Here is a 19,196-nt window from a genome sequence, read left to right as displayed (position 1 = left end):
CTCTAAAGTGGAGGCTTTTGAAGGAGGCTGTAGGTGAGCTCATGGTGAAAGACACAAAGCACAGGCTAAAAACCCATTTGAAAGGAGAGAGTCTGGACAAAACTCTAGGAATGCGTAGAAATCCTCAGACTTACTTTTCAATTAGCACTGTGCAAAAGAGGAGCAGGAGCAGGATGCGGAGGAGGGGAAGGAGGAGGAGAAAAGGGAGAGGGGGAAAAGGAAGGAGGAGGAGGGGAGATTCTCGTCCAGTAGGCATTGTACACCATCAGAGATGTTACTGCCTTGGAAATTCTTTCCAACCCTCCTGTCAGACCAGGGCCCTAATGTGTTCCCATAAGCTGGAAATTTGACATCTCCGTGTGTCCCACCACATACTAACTGTGTGACTTTGAGTGTCTATCTTGAACTCTCTGTGCCTGTTTCTGGAGCGACATAATGGGTTCATAATAGCGACCTCTTCGGAGTGTAAGGACCAGTTTTGCCATAAAACAAGAGTCGGTGCTCAGTGAATGTTGACAGGTCATTCTTCTCCTCGGTGCTTAGCACAATTCTAATGAATTAATCACACGCGCAGATTAATTATTTGTTGAATGTAATGTCCTACATCAGGGTGGGGAACGTCCAGCCTATGGACGTATAAGGCCCACGAAACCATTTGGCCTGGCCCTGCAAAGACATTAGGGATGAGTTAATGAAATGTTTGACCAAATATAGCAGGCTAATTGTTAAGCTGATAATTTTGTGTGGCCTGGGAGTGATGTTATCAATATCCAAATGGCCCTCGGCAGAAAAAAGGTTCCCCACCCCTGTCCTCCATGCTCACTAGACGTGTATTCCATGAAGTCAGAGCCAGTGCCTGCCTCATTCAACCACAGTCCCGAGGACTTAGCATGGTTCCTGGTAGATGCTTTAAACATTGTGGGAGGGAGAGAAGAAGAGAGGGAAGAAGGAAAGAAAGATTGATTCTCATACTTTTAAAAAACATAGTTCGAAGACAATATAAACCTAAACTGAATTTGCCTTTGTGTCCCTTTAAGAACCCATTTCACATCCAGTTCTCCAGAGCAAAATGGGGTAGCTTTTCCCACGCCTTTGTTTTCAGGTGTGTGTGAATTGGGGCTCATAGGACTCAGAGGCCCTGGATTCTCTAAAGAGCCTGACTTCCCTCAGCTGGTTGCCGGCTTGAGTTTGTACATTTTCCTTTTCCCTTCCCACCTACCCAGGGAGTCTCCTCCTCCCCCAACAAGGCCAGTTCCTCCTTTTGTTGCAGGAAACTCTGATTTGGTGGTTGCTTAGAAAACACACAAAAAAAGTTTGAAGCATGTTAAAATTAAAGCACAGCTAATCAAATGCAAAACTCCGTGCAGCCCCTATCTGCCAGAAATAAATAGTTTAAACAATGATTTTCAGATTGCTGACAACGATGACTGTGTTTATGGCAGGGAGGTTGCCTGCCTTCCCCGGCCATCATTGCCGGCGTGCACCCAGCATTTAGAAATTAAACAAAAACACATTGAACTCGCTGCATTCGCTGTTGCCACATCGGAGCGCTAATGGGTTTAGTGACCACAACCGACCCAGGCCAGAGTGTGTCAACAGCCCAAGGACCGACCTCGCTGGCTGTTTGTACTTTGCCCAAGTTGTTACAACTCTAATTCTTTGCAGCTTACTTTTCCTGCTGTTTTGGCCTGCCCCCTCCTCCCCCCGCCCCCGCCGCCATGTCTTCAAGAGCATAGCAGCCAGCCCAGCCTCCTTCCAGCAAGGCCATGGCCCTGACGAGAGGGCCACAGAGGCCGGCGCCTCAGCCTCTTGGTCTGGGGACAGGTAGGCCAGGGCTCCAGAAGGTGCACTTGAGTGTCCTCCCCCTCTGCCTGCAGCCTTCCTCAGCCAGTCACGTTTAGCATTCGTTCTGGAAACGGCCCAAGGTGAAGCAGCGAAGGCAAAGAGCCCCTTGACTTACCGCTCGTCCGGAAAAGCGGTCTTCCTGCCTCCCTTCCGTACAAGAACACAGCTGCCTGCCTGGCGTTTGCCCCTTGCCCGCGGTTCCTCTGCATGCCCCGCAGCCCGCCGGCCCTGCCTGAGAAGCCAGGCCAACTGCCTCCATTTCTAGGCAGCCCAGCCAGCCCCGGGCTGCAGGACCTTGGCGGGGAAGAGGTTAAATTGCTCACCGCCTGGATGTGTGCTTTCCTGCCCACACTTGCTCCTGGCCTAAGGCAGTGCCTGTTGTTTGGGGAGGGGGGAAAGGGAGGTCTCGCCTGGACCCAGGTGGCCGACAGGCACACCATGTTATTAAGAAGCAGGGATCGCAAAACCTTGATCTTCAAAAGAGACCCCTAATTAGTCCCTGGCCCAAGAGTAAATGGCATTCCACCGAGCGAGCGAGCGAGGTGAGGCGGGAAGGGCGCCTTCGAATCCTGGGGACTAATTGCCATTATTGGCTCCAGGAAGATCCTGTGGTAAACACTTGTCCTCCCAGTCACTTCTGGTCGGCACACTTGAGATGTCAGCTTGTGCCTTCGTGTCTCGCATTCTCCAAAACGCCTCGCCGGCTCCTTTTCCCAGGAGGGGCGTCTCGCTCTGGCCCAGGAAGCTTTCTTAGCACCCAGGCCTCAGAGACGCCCTTGTCTGGCGCGCTCATCCTAGCATTGAATGGTTTCCAGTTAAGGGAACTGAAATGGGTTCCACGTTATTCTCACTGGAATGTGAAAATGCTGTCTGGAAAATCAGCTTTAATTTCAGGCAGACAGGTTTGTCGTGAAGCTAATGGGGCTTACACCTCGAACCCCTCAAGTACACAGACCTTTCCCAAGACAAGGGCAAGGCCCTATCGATGGGTACATGGGGCCGTATACTTTCGTCACATTTGGAACAGCCAACTATTTCTGTATCCCTTTTCTCAAAGAGAGCCCACCCCTCTTCTAGTGCCGTGGTCGGCAAACTGCGGCTCGCGAGCCACATGCAGCTCTTTGGCCCCTTGAGTGTGGCTCGTCCACAAAATACCACGGCCTGGGCGAGTCTATTTTGAAGAAGTGGCGTTAGAAGAAGTTTAAGTTTAAAAAATTTGGCTCTCAAAAGAAGTTTCAATCGTTGTACTATTGATATTTGGCTCTGTTGACTAATGAGTTTGCCAACCACTCTTCTAGTGGAACACCAGGGTGTGCTCTGCAATGCGCAGGTGTGTTTCTCACCTTTTGTATCCCGTTGCTTCCGGAGCTAAGTATGTTCTCCCTGGTCTTTGACTCCTTGCTTCTTGGTTCTGTATGGCATAGGTGAAGGGAAAGGGCAAACTCCTCCAGGCCACGTGCAGGGTGCGAGGTGTTGTCTAAGTTTGACTAGAGAAGGTTTCTACCCTTGAACTAGAGAATGTTTTCAAGAGCTTGGGACCCAGAGACCCTGCATCCATCCCCTTCCGGGGCAGCCTGGTAATACACACCTCAGATGGCAGAAGAGGCCAGCCTAAGAGAGGCTCAGGGGCTGTGGGGATTTGGGCTGGGGGCTCCCAAGCCACTGGGATTCTATTATCTGGACATTGTAAGGGCAAGAAGTATGTCTGAATGGGGCGGGAGGGGTAAGGAGAAAGCTGTGAGTAATTTCTGAATAGTCTTGTGAAGTGTGAGTTTCCTATTCACCTTGAGGATCAGCTTTTAGCAAGCAGTTAGGGGCCCTGTGGTGATGTCACATAGCCCCCTTTCTCCCAAAGCTGAGCTCAGAATCCTTGAGTCAGGAGCTGAGGAGTCACCATGACTCAGCAATAATTCCTTTGTGTGGACTCAGGGTGGGCCAGGAAGGTGGATGTTCTGTACACCGGGTTTAGGATATTTGCTCATAGGATTCCATTGTCTCCTTGATGAAAGCAGAAGGTCCTCCCTCTGCAGGTAACCTAATAACCTGAGACAACAGATGAGAGCGCTGAGGTGTGGGCCCGCCCGAGTGGGGTTCTCCTGGGGGTTCCCCCAGATGACTCGGGCATTTTCCCCTCTCTGGGGCGCGGGTGTTCTGTTTGTTGAATCAGCCCTGTCTCCCATGTCATTCGCTGCACCCCCCAAAGATCCCCAAAGCATTATTTTAACCTATACGTTCCCCTGGTTTGAGATGTTAGAAATTGTATGCCAAACTTTTGGTTATTTTAACTAGTTCAGAAAAGAAAGACTAACATCGGTTTTGACAACAAACAAAACCAGTTTTTGTTCTATCAGTTATGTTTAAAAGATTCCAATTTCAAACTAAACACAATGTGTGGTTATTCTGTCAGCGATTTATATAGCCACGAGGGCGCCACAGTTACACACTGCATACATCATTGTATTTTTAAAATGTACTTAATGAACATTTTTTTTTCTTTTCTAGTAACTACTTCATTGCCTTAAATGAATGCATTCCAATAGAATTTGTAACAAATGACCACTTTGTGTTTGCATTAATGCCAAACACGTTTAACAAATTTTTAACAAGGAACCCTGGCAAAATGCCAAACTCCTGGAGGGACACTGAAGGAATGCTATAAATTTAAACTAGATTTTACCTTTTCACTTAGCTCAGCAAGTGTCTTAGGTGTCTTGCTATCTCAGGATTGTGGCATTTCTATTTTATGTCAGATACGTTGTACATTTTTATTGTTTTTATTGCTTAGGTTGTAACCATTTCCACAGGACATTTAAATCTCTGCAGCCGTGTCTGAAATAATATGATGGCAGCTTGGAAATTGAGCTTTCTGTCTGCAAATTATTTGTATCTTATACAGGTTGGTAGAGGCATGTATGCAAATACATCTTATTAAAATATAATTATATTTAAAACAGCCCAATCAACCAATTAAATACAAAAATAAAATAGATTAGAACAATGGTTCTCAACAGGGTGTGATTTTGTCCCACAGGGGATATTTGGAGACAGTTTTTATTGTCATGATTGGGCAAAGGGTGATGCTACTGGCATCTAATGAGCAGAGGCCAGGGATGCTGCTACACATCCTATAATGCACAGGCCAGCACCCACAACAAAGAGCCGTCCAGCCCCAAGGGTCCACAGGACCAAGAATGAGAAACCTGAGAGTAGAATGACAAACACCTTTGGCTTGTGGGCAGTCTCTCAGGCTAACGAAGGTGTTATTTTAAGAAAAAAAATTACAACTAAAAGCACATTTCCTCTCAACCAAGGTTTTCAAAGTTACATGAAATACCTAACGCTGATGTTGGGTGGCAGACTTCCGATTTTCACTTCTGCTGCCTCTGTCTTCGAGAAGAAAAGAGCCCGGTCCATACTCGCCGAGCCGAAACTGTCTCCTGAGGTGCTGCTGGGGTGGCTGGCGGCCCAGGTTATGGGCAAGCCCAGCTGACACGGGCCAGGTGCAGCCCGCTGGAGAAGGGCACCGCTGGGCAGGGGCACGGTCTCCGGGGCAGGGCCCAGGGCAGGCAGGGCGCCGCACGCCCGCAGGGGACAGTTTTAGGTGTTAGGTGGGCATGCACTTTCATTTCAGTAGCTGTGCGATTATTAGAATGTCTAGTCGGCAAATACTGGCACCATTACGGTATTAAGTAAATCTTTCTTAAAAAGGAAATTTCAGTTTTTAGAAAAGGTATTTTAAAGAAAAATATTAATTAAATGTGGCAGGTGTTATGGAGAGCTTACAAAAGACCAAGGCTTTTTAAAGAAATGTACTTTTGTGGAAAGAACACGAAAGACCAAGGCTTCGAGAATCCTCGTGGTAGAGAGAATGGGCTCTGGATGGAGGAGATGTGGGTTCAGTCAGATGCCAGGAAGGTGGGAATTTGACCCAAAGCATTCAGTTCCCTTAAGCTGCAGTTGCCATATCTGCTCCAGGCTAGCAACAAGGTTGGTGTCATGGTATCGTCCAGCTGGTTTGAAAGAATTCACGCAAAAGCACAGAGCGCCGTGGCAGAGAGCATGCGCTAAACATTAGCCACGAGTAATTCTGACCACAGTGATGTCAAAAATCAATCCCAAGGACACTCGGCAGTGTGTGCCCTTCTGATTTCCTTCATTTAAAATTCTGGCCCTGGTCTGGTAGCTCAGTTGGTTAGAGTGTCATCCAAATACTCCAAGGTTGTGGGTTCCATCCCCCATCAGGGCACATGTAAGAGTCAACCAACGACTGCATAAATAAGCCAAAAAACAAGTCCATGTTTCTCTCTCTCTCTCTCTCTCTCTCTCTCTCTCTCTCTCTCTCTCTCTCTCTCCCTCTCTTCCTCTTTCTCATCAATAAGTAAAAATTTTTAAATCTATAAATTAATAAATAAGATACTGTGAGTAGTTGCGGCAGCAGACAGAAACCACAGATGAGGTCTGGAGTCCCTCAGTTGCCCACCCTCAGGCTCTCATCCCAAACAGCAGTTTGCAATTCCGAGCCCAGGCTTGCTGGGCCGCCCCGCCCCCAAGCATGGGGCTCTGAAGTGTTACATTTTATTGCCCCGTGGAGCTGTAGGAGGCCACTCGCAAGGTAGAATGCTGCTCTCCACTCATATTTTTGAATTATGGCTTCAAGGTGGTTGCTCCTATCAAGAAAATTAAATGATTTAACATAATTTGTTGCCACTTTGATCACAACAATAATAAATAAATCTTCATGAGGAAAATGGGAAACCCATTCCGGCCCGTTTTAAAAGATGTTAAGTAATAACACAGATGTAGTTATAGATTTTTTTTATTTTTTTTTTTTTAGCAGAAACGACTCTATTGGGTTTTCCTGTGCGCGGAGTCACTTAGTGGAGTTGCTCTGCACAATGCCCGCTGCCCCAGCGCGAGAGCGCGCCTCTTCAGACCCCTGCTAATGAGCCTATCCGGGGCTCGCTTTTATGTGGGCACCATGTGCAGGGTCGGGGCGTCCAGGCCATGGTGAATGGGTGTCTGTTTTTGTACCTGGGGCACAGTGCACACATTTGGAAAGCACATGGAGCGTAATGGACATTAACCCAGATGTCAAAAATAGCCCGCGTTTTACTACTGTTATTAAACAGTTTCCCCTTTAACCCCTCCGTGTTTACCAAAGACCCCTTTCTCCCAGCCTGTTTCTGCAAATCACTACTGAATGGCCAGGAGAAGAAAGCCATAATCGGGCAGGTGTCTTTATTCCAAAGAAAAACAGTCTGAAGGCATATTTGTGAGACACCACACATTTATAGCCTGGTCTCCTGGGGGCGCTGGTCCGGGGGCGGAATCTCACTGCTGGGCTCAGCTCACCCCTACCCCCACACGCACCCCCATCCCCACCCCCACCCCCAACCCCACCCCCACCCCCACATGCAACCCTACACCCACAGGCACCTTCACCCCCACACGCGCCCCACCCCCATACACACCCCCACCCAGAACACCAACTGCAGGGCTCCCTTCAGAAGAACCAAGTCAAGCTTTTTCACAATGGAAATAGCTTTCTATTTTCCTGTGACACCAGTTACACATTCTTTGGTTTAAAATATCCAAACAGTGCAACAACAACAATAACAATTTAAAGAAGAAAATTTAAAAACACCACCCAGAGATCATTATTAACAATACCCTTCTACCTACACTTGCAAGTGTTTATGTGTGTGATGATGCAAGATGGAATTATACAAGTAGAATTGTAATCTATTTTCACTGAAACAATGGTGGCTATCTCTCCATATAATGAAATTGATATCTACCTCGTGATTGTCATGTAGTCGCTGAATAAATTCTAAGCATCCCTATCACAGCTCTCTATTCATTTCCTTCAAGTCACAAGTTTTTAAAATCCTCGTGCTTTTATTTATCTGTGCATCTGTTTGTTGTCTATCTTCCTCCCGAAAATACAGGCTCCGTGGGGGCAGAGATTTTGTCTTTTTTAGCATTATGTCCCTGGCACCACGGGCATTGTCCAGTACAGTGAAGAGCTACGTTAGCTTTTTGCTGCTGCATAACAACATCACCACAAAATGAGTGGCTTAAAAGAATGCTCATGGGTTATCTGACAGTTCTGTAGGTCAGAGGACCAGCCAGGCTCCCCTGGGTTGTCTCCGTAGTCTCACAAAGTGAAAGTCAAGGTGTTAGCCAGGTGGACTTGAACCTGGAGGCTGCAGGGAAGTGCCCGCCTCCACGCCCATTCAGGTTGTTGGCAGAACTCAGTTCCTTGTGGTGGTGGGACTGAGGTCCTGTTTCCTCGCTGGCTGCGGGCGGGGGGGCTGCCCTCGGCTCCTGCAGGACACGCTCCAGTCCTTGCCTCGTGGCTCCCTCCATCTCGGCACAGCACGTCCCTCCAGGAAAGGCTCTGACTTTGCCTTCTGCTACCAATGCGAGAAATGTCTCTGCTACTACAGGGCTCCTGTGATTGAAGGAGGCACACTCAGATCACCTCTCTTTTGATTAATTTAGTCAAGTGATTAGTAGCCTTAATGACATTTGTCAGGAGGCATGATCCTGGTATGGGATGGTCACAGACCGGATGCCGGGGAAAGAGCAGGAAGTCTTTGGCCAGAGGTTGATGTTAGGATTCTGCCTACTCTAGGTGCTCTCTGATACGTGGGGAAGGAAGAGGGAATCGGCTTGTTCCGGTCCATGAACTGCAAGGCACGGGGGACCCTAACTGAGCGAGGCTGGCCCGCCCTGGCCCTGGTCGAGCCCAGACCAGTGCTGTCAATAGAAATATAATGCAAGTCACGTCTGAGCCACAAAACGACAGCCACATTAACAAGAGTACTAAGGGCTACAATTAATTATAATAATACTAGAGGCCCAGTGCACGAAATTCGTGCACGGGGTGTGTGTTTGTTTCCCTCAGCCCAGCCTTCACCCTCTCCAATCTGGGACCCCTCAAGGGATGTCCAACTGCCCATTTAGGCCAGGCAGTCGGACATCCCTCTCACAATTCAGGACTGCTGGCTCCCAACCACTTGCCTGCCTGCCTGATTGCCTCTAACCGCTTCTGCCTGCCGGCCTGATCACCCCCTAACCACTCCCTTGCCAGCCTGATCGACACCTAACTGCTCCCCTGCCGGCCTGATTGCCCCTAACTGCCCTCCCCTGCCGGCCTGGTCACCCTCAACTGCCCTCCCCTGCTGGCCCGGTCACCCCTAACTGCCCTCCCTTGCCAGCCTGGTCCCCCCAACTGCCCTCCCCTGCTGGCCTGGTCACCCCTAACTGCCCTCCCCTGCGGGCCTAGTCACCCCTAACTGCCCTCCCTTGCAGGCCTGGTCCCTCCCAACTGCCCTTCCCTGCTGGCCATCTTGTGGCAGCCATCTTGTGTGTTGGAGTGATGGTCAATTTGCATATTATCTCTTTATTATATAAGGATATTTACTTTGATCCAGTACATCCAAAATGCCATTTTAACATGAAATTGACACAAAAATGATATTCATACTAAAGCTAAAATTTAATGTTGATTTATATTCATTCAAAATCAGTATGAAAAACTAATTTCATATTAAGTCTTCCAAACCCTGCGTGACTTTACACTTACAGCACATCTCAGTTTGGACTAGCCATGTTCCAAGGGCGGAGTCGCCGCACGTGGCCAGCGGCTGTCATGTTGGTCAATAAAAGTCTAGACAAGTCACCAGAAGGGGACAGCGCGGCATGTGCGAGACTTCCTGTGCTGCATCCTACACTCCTGAGGGTCAGGAAAGGCCTCTAGGGAAGACGCAACATCTAAACTGAGGTGGACTCAAAAGTAGGGATGGGTCAGGTCAAGGGTTGGCGTCAATGCATGTCAGAAAGGAAAGATTGTGAGGCGGGAGAAGGGGAAGCGTTAGGCCTGCAGATGCAGGTTCAGCAGAGGTGGGACATGGAGGTGGTGCTGGAGAGAGAGGGGCCAGGTGGCCCTGGCCCGCATGGTCCAAGTCCACCCTCCATCCTCCATCCCGAGGCAACGGGATTGGAAATGAGGGCTGTAGCCCTGGGATGAAGATGAAGTCGGTGCCATGATGGAAATAGCCCCGCCGGCTGCACCGAGGAGGGTGCAGAGTTGGGCGCTGCAAAAGAGGATGCGTGGGGACAGGTTGGGCCTGTGTGGCCCTCCAGGTGAGGGAGATTGCCTCTCGGTGGGTGGCTGCCCAGTTCACCTCCTTTCAACATCTTTTTAAAGCATATGCGTGTTTGTCCCTCAACCAGGGATCATCTGCGTGTCCAGCTGCTGGCGACGTCACTGGAGCTTTTTCTCTCAAATCCATTTAGGCCTCCTGGCAAACGGGTTGTCTGATTGAAGGAGGCGCAACGCTGCTGGAGACTCCTCTTCCGCAGCACAAGCCGCACCCCCAAACACTGCACCGCGGTTGCAAGGCACTGTGTTCTGCCTTGTGACCTGCTACCCAGCTGGACATCTTCTCTCAACTGAATAAATGATTGTCCTTTGCTACTTTATCTTGGAAAAACATCAAGGACATCGGACATTCACTGTAATTATTTTTCACTCATTTCCCCGTCGGTTAGATAGTAGCGGTGCATTTTCGTACTACTTCGGGTTTCTCTCCACCTTTTAATCACCTGCCCTTTTAATATATTGGTCAGCCTTTTAAAGGGATGATTAAGAAATGCTTAATGCACAAAAGAATTAGAGCTATGCACAGCTCATGGAGCCGAAAGCGTGCTCTGACTTACAATTTTCATACGGAGTTTGCAGAGACTTTATGTGCCAGAATGAGTAATATGATCTGCTCTAGGAACTCCCTAGCTTTCTGGCTCTGCAAAAGTCATTTTTTTTTTTTTTTTTTTTTGCTCTGATTCAAGTTTCTTAACCAGAAGGGTTCCACCAAACTCCTCAGAGTCTGAATGAGCAGAGTTCATCCAAGCCACATACTTCATTAGCACCGTTTAACGGTGGCTTGGGATAGCGGCCTACCTGGGTGGACACGGGCACCTTTGGCCGCTCATTAGTCAGTGTGGCCTGAGAAGCGCCGCGCATCCACCACCAAATCAGACAGCTCAGGCCGCGTATAAAGAATGGCTCACACGTGTGTGAGTGTGTGCGCCTGTTTGATCTTTCCCCGCCCCGCCATATTCCCCAGATAGCTGCACTATTGCCATATGCCCGGAAACTCCCGAAGTATTCAAAGGCCATATGTGAATGATAATGAGGCAGGCACACAAAGCTGAGCATCAGCGGGGAAGAAAGCCATCATCTGAAGGGTCGATGCGGGATGGTCCTCTCCTCTCCCCCCTGCGCTGCTTCTTCCCCGGCTGCAGTGTATCCCACACTCAGGACCTCTCCTGGGGACAGTGAGAAAAGTTAAGGTTCTCTGGATACCTGCTCCCAGGGCATGAGCAGTGCCAACGCATGGTGGCAGGTGGCGTTTAGGGCTGGGTTTAAGCTTACACACAGGCCTTGAGATCTGGGGATGAAAGCCAACTGTGCCACAATCTGCTCTATTTAAGGAGATGTCAATATTCTTTAAAAATATATATATAGATTGATTTCAGAAAGTAAGGGAAAGGGAGAGAGAAAATCATTGATTGGCTGCCTCCTGCACACCCCACACTGGGGATCGATCCCACAACCCGGGGAATGTGCCCTGAATGGGAATCAAACCGTGACGCTCAACCACTGAGCCACGCCGGCCGGGCTCAATATTCTTTTTTAAAATGTGTTTTTATCGTGGTAAAATATACATAAAATTTACCATTTTAACCAATTGAAAGTGGGCAATTCAGTAGCATTAAGTACACATGCCGAGTTGTACAACCAACGCTACCATCCCTCTCCAGCACTTTCTTATTACCCCAAACAGAAAACCTGTACCCACTCAGCAACAGCCCCTCCTGCCCCTCCCCTGGGGCCCCGGGGACCCTCTCCTCTATTTTCTGCGTCGGTGACTTTGTCTCTTCCGGATATTTCATGTAAGTAGAATCATACAGTATCTGTCCTTTGGTGCCGGCTTATTTCACTTAGCATGTCTTCAAGGTTCATCCATGCTGTAGCATGTGTCAGAACTTCTTTTCCTCTAAGGGCCGAACAGTATTCCACATCACCACTTTCTGTTTAGCCATTCATCTGTTGACGGACACTTGCAAGTTGTTTCCACCTTTTGTGAAGAATGCTGCTATGCACATTGGTGTATGGGTTCTGGCTCTATCCCTGGATGCGGAATCTCCGAGTCCAGTGTTCTTTTAAGTGGTTGCACATGGTTTGTAAGTGAATGTTAAGTTTTCTGGGGTCTTAACCATCTTTAACTCTCTAATCTCTATAAAGTCCCGTTAAAAAAATAACAAAACAAAAAAAAAGCACCATACTCATTGTAGACAAGTGTAGAGAGAGAAAAACTGGCACATAATTTGATCACATCGAAATAACCACTGAAACGTTTCCTTTCCGTTTCTTTTTGCGTATCAGGAGATAGCTGAGACCTACGTGTGACATGTTTTGAAAGGGGCTCTTTCTCAGATGTGTTTGCAGGACATAATTTAACTTTCTGTTCACTTTGTCCTTCCTATATGCTTCCTCCTCATTGCTAACCCCTCTCCTCACCAATCGCAACCAACCCCAACCCTAGAGAGTGGAGGAGGGTCGGTGCAGGGGTGGAGGTGGGGAGCCCCAGGCAGGATGGTCTCCAATATCACTGCCAGTCCCCGGGATGCTAAGTGATGTGCTTTCTTGTTGCAGCTATCAGAAGGGCTGACTAAAGGGAAATCGCAGCTCTGCAGCAATATTCTGATAATCCATTGCCGTGCGGCTCACGCCCCCGTCCATCACCACGTGGAATGCTCATCAGGACTGAAAAGGAGTCTCCCTTCCATTGCTGAGCACGGTTCCGTTCCACATGATCTTCCCTTCATCATCCCATGTCGTTTCATATGTTGGAAAGGAAGAACGTGGCAGAGGAGGAAAAGGGTAGATCCTCCATTTTTTTTAATTTTTATTTTTTGGTCAGGATTTGGGCATTAAATATGTGATCATCTCTTCTGAATATCATTATTTGATAACTTTTTATTTGTTACATCAACATCATTGGATAAATTTCAACTCCGTGGGATTTTACTAACTGTGGATGCAGCTTCTGTCGGACAACAAGCTTCATCTCCAGCTTTTCTGCCTGTTCAGTCTGAGAGGTCGTTCGGAATGCATTGGATTATCAAAAAGGATGAGTTCTGTGAGTGAGTGGTGTTGGCAGTGTTTGTATATCAAGGTGCATGGAGTGTTTGACAAAGAAACCAAAACACCAAAAAATGGCGAGCCTTTACCCTCCTCTATTTCTTTAATCCGCTGTTCGAAGAACCACATTTTGATGGTGTAAACCAGTAGTTACCTCTGGGCCAGGTTGGAAATGAAATCAATTTTTTAAACCACTAATACTTGCCAAGAAATCGCCTTATGAGAATGTGGTGTGTGTCTCTGACAATGCATGGCACATCTAAATTGGTCATTCATGATTTTATCTGCCCTGTCACTGTACTGGAGAGTGGCAAAAGCCTGAGGCACCTGCACATTTCTATGCCGTGGTCCACGCATCCCGTGGCCGGGGTGTGGCTGAGCCTCAGACTCTTACTATTCCCGTACGCGCAGGTCTCCATGAAGAAGCTGGGACTCATTCACATTTCAAGATCCAAATGCTGTGCAAACAATACAAGCTTAGATCTTCTGTAAATGAAGGGTCATTTCTCAATTTTTCAAAAAAAAAAAAAAAAGTCTCCAACATGGATTCCAAAGCATTTTCAGCATCAAACATGGAAACATTGATGAATGAGAAATAATCACAAAAGCTGTGTATCTGTATATAGCTCTACACAACATGTTTGTGGGTACAGTCATTATTTAAAGCACATGCCAGGGAAAGAGACCAAATTTTGAGGTCTTTTACATACAGTGACATGGTACTAAGGAGAATTAAACTCCTACTGTTTCCTCTGAAGATAAAAAAAATAAAGTGTTATAACTTCATAAAGCTCATGACCAAGTCTGGCAAACATGTGCAGCTCTTGTATTGATCCTTTTTTTTTTTTTTTTTTGTCAATGGAAGAAACCCTTCCACGTGTATGCAAGTGGAAGATTAAAATCTGCATTTTTAAAGGACAAACAGTGAATTTAAGCATGAGTGGCCTTAATAAATATAGTTGTCTTTCTTTGCTGCTGTGAAAAGGATTCTAAACCGATGTTTCTGAATCTTGCATTGAATTTAGTCGTTATTATTACTTTTTTAAATGTTGGTGCAACTAACTGGACCTCTCCCGTGAGCCATAGAGATATTTAAAAGACAGGCTACCCCGTTTGTCAGGAAAGATGAAACTGGGTTGCACTGTTCATTCTCGGTGCATTAGGAGTCATAGATTCAAGCCGGTTTCTTGCTTCTGGCTTCGTCCTTGTAAGTAATAGTGAGCTCTGTCAAGCTTCCGTGTTGCATAAACCATCCAAATACATTCATGTTTAAAAAGTCTGTCCTTTATCAAAGGGATGTAGGTCTTGATTGGAAAAGTGAGCAGAGTTCTTCGCAAGTGTATTTAGCACATGTTCACACAATGTTGCACGGAGAGCCCAGGCCACAAACATGCCCCCATGAACAGCGTGGATGTCCTCACCCAGGAGGTCCTCGCTGTCTCTTACAGCCAAGTCCCGACCTGAACTCTGCAACTGAAAACTTGAAGTAGGAAGCAGGAAACCCACGACGGAAAATGGGGTCCTTGAAACAGAAAAAGCAACCAAACGTGTAGAGTTAGCTCTTCCTAAGTATGTGCCAATTTTGTCACAGCTATTGTTTGGGGGATCATTTTTTGCCCCACTTTTGTTAATTAACGATATTATTGAGCCTACATTGATGGGGGCCTGTCATTTAGTCCCTGAAAATTTTAATTTTTCTAACATAGCATCTTTTCCCATTTCTTGTAATATTCCTGATGTTTGGGGGTTACAAAAAATTTCCCTTTTCACATATTAAAAATAGTCTCTGGGTTTACAACAAACACTGTGATGTTGGGAAGCTCTTTCCTTTGCACGAACTTTAGCAGGTCCCCCCTAATCCTAATGAAGTTGGAAAAAAGAGAAGCTGAGGCTACCATTTGGGAGAAGTTGGTCTTCTTGCTTTGTGCAAAAGCAGACTTGTCCTTTATGCCTGATTTGATTTCCATGTACAGTCTCAATTTTTGTATTTAATGATTTTTGTGTATCCAGTATGCACGTGAACAGCGTGTCAACTTTCATTTGAAAGCGGGTTTCGATTTACTTTTAAACAGTGTTTATGACGAGACCTCCAATGTGTTGACATAAGTTCTATCTGAGAAGTTTTTGTGTCGAGTGGCGTTTGAATGCTGCCAGGGGTCAGTGTATCTGCTTCCCAGAGACCCTCGTTCGATAGTGCTTCTTGTAATATTTCTTCAAGTGAGTGGCATGTGGGTTGTGATATTGACCATGTGATTATGGACTTCGATATGAAATAAATAAATAAATAAAACTAAGGAACCCTCAGAAACTACCAGTGGGCATGTATTAGCCAGTCATTGTAACCTCGTGTCTAGTAGAAGTACAACGTACAAGGTCTGTACAGTTCATAAATTTGTTACCATGTGTATGAGAAGTACTTTGTGCTGATCGCCTTATTTATATTCATCAAATAAACTTTGTTTCTTTCTGAAGTGAGTTCATTCCATCTCTAATAAATGCTCCAGTTGTGGTGGTTTCTAATTTTCTTGGGACCCCATTTGAAGAACCTATGGACTTGAAGAAAAATATAAAAAGGAAAAGGGGAGTTATGAACAGCCAAGGCATAAATTTCCCTTTTATGCATAGCTGGATCTAGAGGTTCATGTTAAAAAAATGAGTCATTGACGGTGTCTCCCGTCTTCCTTCCCTCCCTCTTCCCTTTCTGCCTGTCTCTCTCAATGCTTCCCTTTTCATCTCTCTCCCTCTGCCCCTCTCTCTCTCCATTCCTCCTCTTCTCCCTGTGTCCTCTGCACTGTCCAGGGGCTTGACGCCACTCTGCTAGGTTCTCTCTTGGTGGCAAAGTTGACTCCCAACAGCTTTGGGTTTTAGAGGAGAGCCCCTCTCTCCCCAACATCCCTATCAGCCCCTAAAGAGACTCTCACTGGCTCATTTGGAGCATGCATCCAATCACCTTATAAGGGAGTTGGAGGGTGAGGCCTAGTGATTGACAGGCCTAATGCATGTGGGAGGGGCAGTTTCCAAAGCGGGAAATGGGCTGTCTTCTAGAGGAACGCTGGGCAGGCAGAAGCAATAGCTAGTCCTGCCATACAGATTTGATTTGGGTGCACCCGAGGTTCTGACCTTGCAAATCAACCTTGACTACTCCTAGTATCTGTGAACTGCTGTTGCAAACGACTGGAGAGACATTCTAATTATTGGAATTACTAATCCATGTGAATAATCCTACTCTAATAAGTAAATATGAACAAACATGAGCATTTGCTAGGAGCCAGACCACAGCATTGAGGACTAATGTGCACCGGCTCGTTTATTCCTGACAACAGTCCCAGGAGGTGGGCACTGCCAGGCCCCACATTTGACAGTGAGGAGAGTGGGGACCACAGAGATGACCAGCAACAGTGGGTGTTTATAGAGGACTTCCATGGAACCAGCGTTGTGGTAAGTGCTGTGCTTACGTGAACTCATTTATCCTCAAAGTAACCCCAGGAGGTAGGAACTATTATTCTCACAGACAAGGAAGAGGGGGTCCAGGGAGCTTACATGTCTCACCAAGTTCTTCTAGATCAGTGGTCGGCAAACTGCGGCTCACGAGCCACATTCGACTCTTGAGCCGCGGTTTGCTGCTCTGTTGACTAATGAGTTTGCCGACCACTGGGATATGGGCTTAATCACAAGGAACAACAACAGCCTGTAATTATTGGAATCAAGAGTCTAGGTCAGTGGCCTGCAAACTCATTAGTCAACAGATCCGCAGTTTGCCGACCACTGCCCTAGATGAGGAGGAGTCAGGTTTTGGACCTAGAGCTCAGCAAGCTCCTCCGCTTCGGGGATGCATCGGGCCCCACTTCAGATGGGAGGGGACGTATGGGGCTGGGGTTCAGATCCCACTGGTACCCACCTGTGGAGAGCGGCTACAGAGTTTGGACAGGTTCAAGCCTTGGACTAATGAGAGGGCACAGTCCTCTCATGGCCACGAGCAAGTCCCAGCTTGGAGGGCAGAGCCTCCCAGCACAATTATAGCCAACAGCTGTAGTTGTAAGCTTGAACCTATGGTCCGAACACGTGACCCCACGTGCCTAAGTGATATGGGCTGCAAGTAAACAAAGCTTGATCAGGTGCATGTAATTGAGTAGGATCGAAACCCAGGAGAATGTTGTAAACATCTTGACCACGCCCCTACTTTGCCTGGTGGCATCTGCTATAAAATAAAGACACAGCTTGTAGTCCGTGGTGCTGTCCCTCCATCAGAGAGGCAGCGTCCCACTGAGACCCAGCTTTCATTCTCTTATCTGTCTTTTCTAATCTTTCACCGTCCCCTCTCAGGGTCACTGAACCTGACTGAGCTGGTGTGGCACATAAGGCGCCCTGGGGCTGAGTATGCCATGGCCTTGCAGGCTCGCCACACCCACCCAGCAGGTTTTCCCTGGAGTAGGTTTGGCCTTTAACACACCTATAGAGCTCACAGGGGCTAAAGGAATTGGTTGCTTCATCAATACCACAGCTGACCCATATGATGGGACAATGGCCAGGGATCCCGATGGAAATGAAGCCACCTGTGAAAAAGAGTCCAGACAAAGCTGTACGTGGATTTAAGCTTGCTATCCATGGATCCCTCTGATTTCTTCTGAGCCCTGGGCATCAGCACCTCGGACCTCCTAGCTCATTGGGTTTGCAGGGTGGAGCATCTGGGACAAGAGACTGGACAGGTGTCCCCAGGTGGGAGAGGGCTGGAGTGCCCTGCTGAGGGGTGTGGGCTGTTGGCCACAGGGTCCCATCCTCAGTCATTAGAATACCACTTTCCTGGTTTTTTTATGTATCTGAAGACAGTATGTCATTGGAGGTAAGTAATTTTAAAAAACGAAACGGGCTCACATTTTTATTTTAAGAAGCTTACTTTATGTAAAGAAATACCACTATCAGAAATGAGAAAGTAGGATCATTTTCAGTACACAGGCACCACCAAATATAAGAACAATAAAATAATGAGGACAAAGTTCGGAGCCTGAAGCTTTCTCTTTGCTGAAAGGGAGGCTGGCAATGGTTGGAGGAGTGTTTCCAGGGCTAAACGGGGAATCCCTCTTTCTTACTGAATCAGGACTCGGAAGTGGTCGCTGAAGGAACATTTACCACGTGGTTCAGGGTTGTTGAAGACTGTACGTGAACTACCTAAAATCATTGCAAGGACCCATTGGGGTCTCTGAATTTTAGGAAAGCCTCCAGCAGCAATAGAAATCCAGTGATGGACTTTTCAATAAACTTCATTTTTTAATAGACTTTATTTTTAGAACAGTCTTAGATTTTCAAAAAATGCATCAGGTAGTGCAGAGAGTTCTCAGATAAGCTCCCCCTGCCCACACGTACCGTTCCCTCTGTTATTTAGACCTTTCGTTAGTAAGGGCTCACAGATGAAAGCACCGCTGATGCATGGTCATTAACTGACGTCCACACTTCACTCAGATCCCCTGAGTCTTACCTAATGTCCTCTTCCGGTTCCAGGATCTCACCCAGGGACCACTCACACCTCCGTAGGCTCTCTAGGCTGTGAGGTTCTCACACCACCCTTGTTTTGAAGATCGTGATATTTTTGAGGAGCACGGGTCTGGTTTATCGTAGGTTGCCCATCTTCTGGGATTTGTCTGATCTTTTTCTCGTGATTAGACTGGGGTTTGGTTTACGGGAGGAGGACCACAGCGGTAAAGCACCCTTCTCACCACATCATCTCAGGTGCCGGCACTCTCAGCGTGAGTCCTGGCCTTGATCACCTGGCTCAGGCATGCTGTCAGGAGTCTCCACTGCAGTTACTCCCCCTCACCCCACCCCCATGATGGGTTTCTAACGTGCAAAGATGAATGAATAAATCTCTGTCACTCTGTGGAGAGTGTAGATGATACACTGGCTAGAGAGCAAGAAATTCCAAAAGCCTTTGGATGAAGACTGTTTGAGCTCTGTTGTTTGGACGAGTTTCCCCTACCCCTTGACAATATCTTTGCCTCCCTTAGCCTTGCCCTCCCGGGCTAGGTTATGTGAGCATCTATGGCAGGAATGGTCGATGTGGGTGGTATAGACCCTTTCCCAAGTACAAGGCAAAGCCAACATTTCTATGGTTTCAAAACAGACGTTGTCTGTGTCAACACAG

The 19,196-nt window shown here is 47.3% G+C and overlaps 1 protein-coding gene across 1 annotated transcript in view; it reads left to right on the top strand.

The window, feature by feature from the left end:
- ERC2 (ELKS/RAB6-interacting/CAST family member 2) overlaps positions 1-12,853 on the top strand; it is a gene marked incomplete at its 3' end in the record, with an annotated part of 881,167 nt that extends 868,314 nt beyond the window's left edge. Inside the window, exon 17 of the mRNA XM_079794619.1 lies at positions 12,572-12,853. Coding sequence (XP_079650745.1) covers positions 12,572-12,853 — 282 coding nt within the window. The remainder of the gene's footprint in view (positions 1-12,571) is intronic.
- Between the last annotated feature and the right edge of the window lie 6,343 nt (positions 12,854-19,196).

The sequence above is a fragment of the Cnephaeus nilssonii genome (genome assembly GCF_951640355.1).
Source record: "Cnephaeus nilssonii genome assembly, chromosome: 17".
NCBI classification, from domain to species: domain Eukaryota; kingdom Metazoa; phylum Chordata; class Mammalia; order Chiroptera; family Vespertilionidae; genus Cnephaeus; species Cnephaeus nilssonii.
The sequence above is the reverse complement of the archived record's forward strand: the minus strand, read 5'-3'. Positions and strand labels throughout refer to the sequence as shown.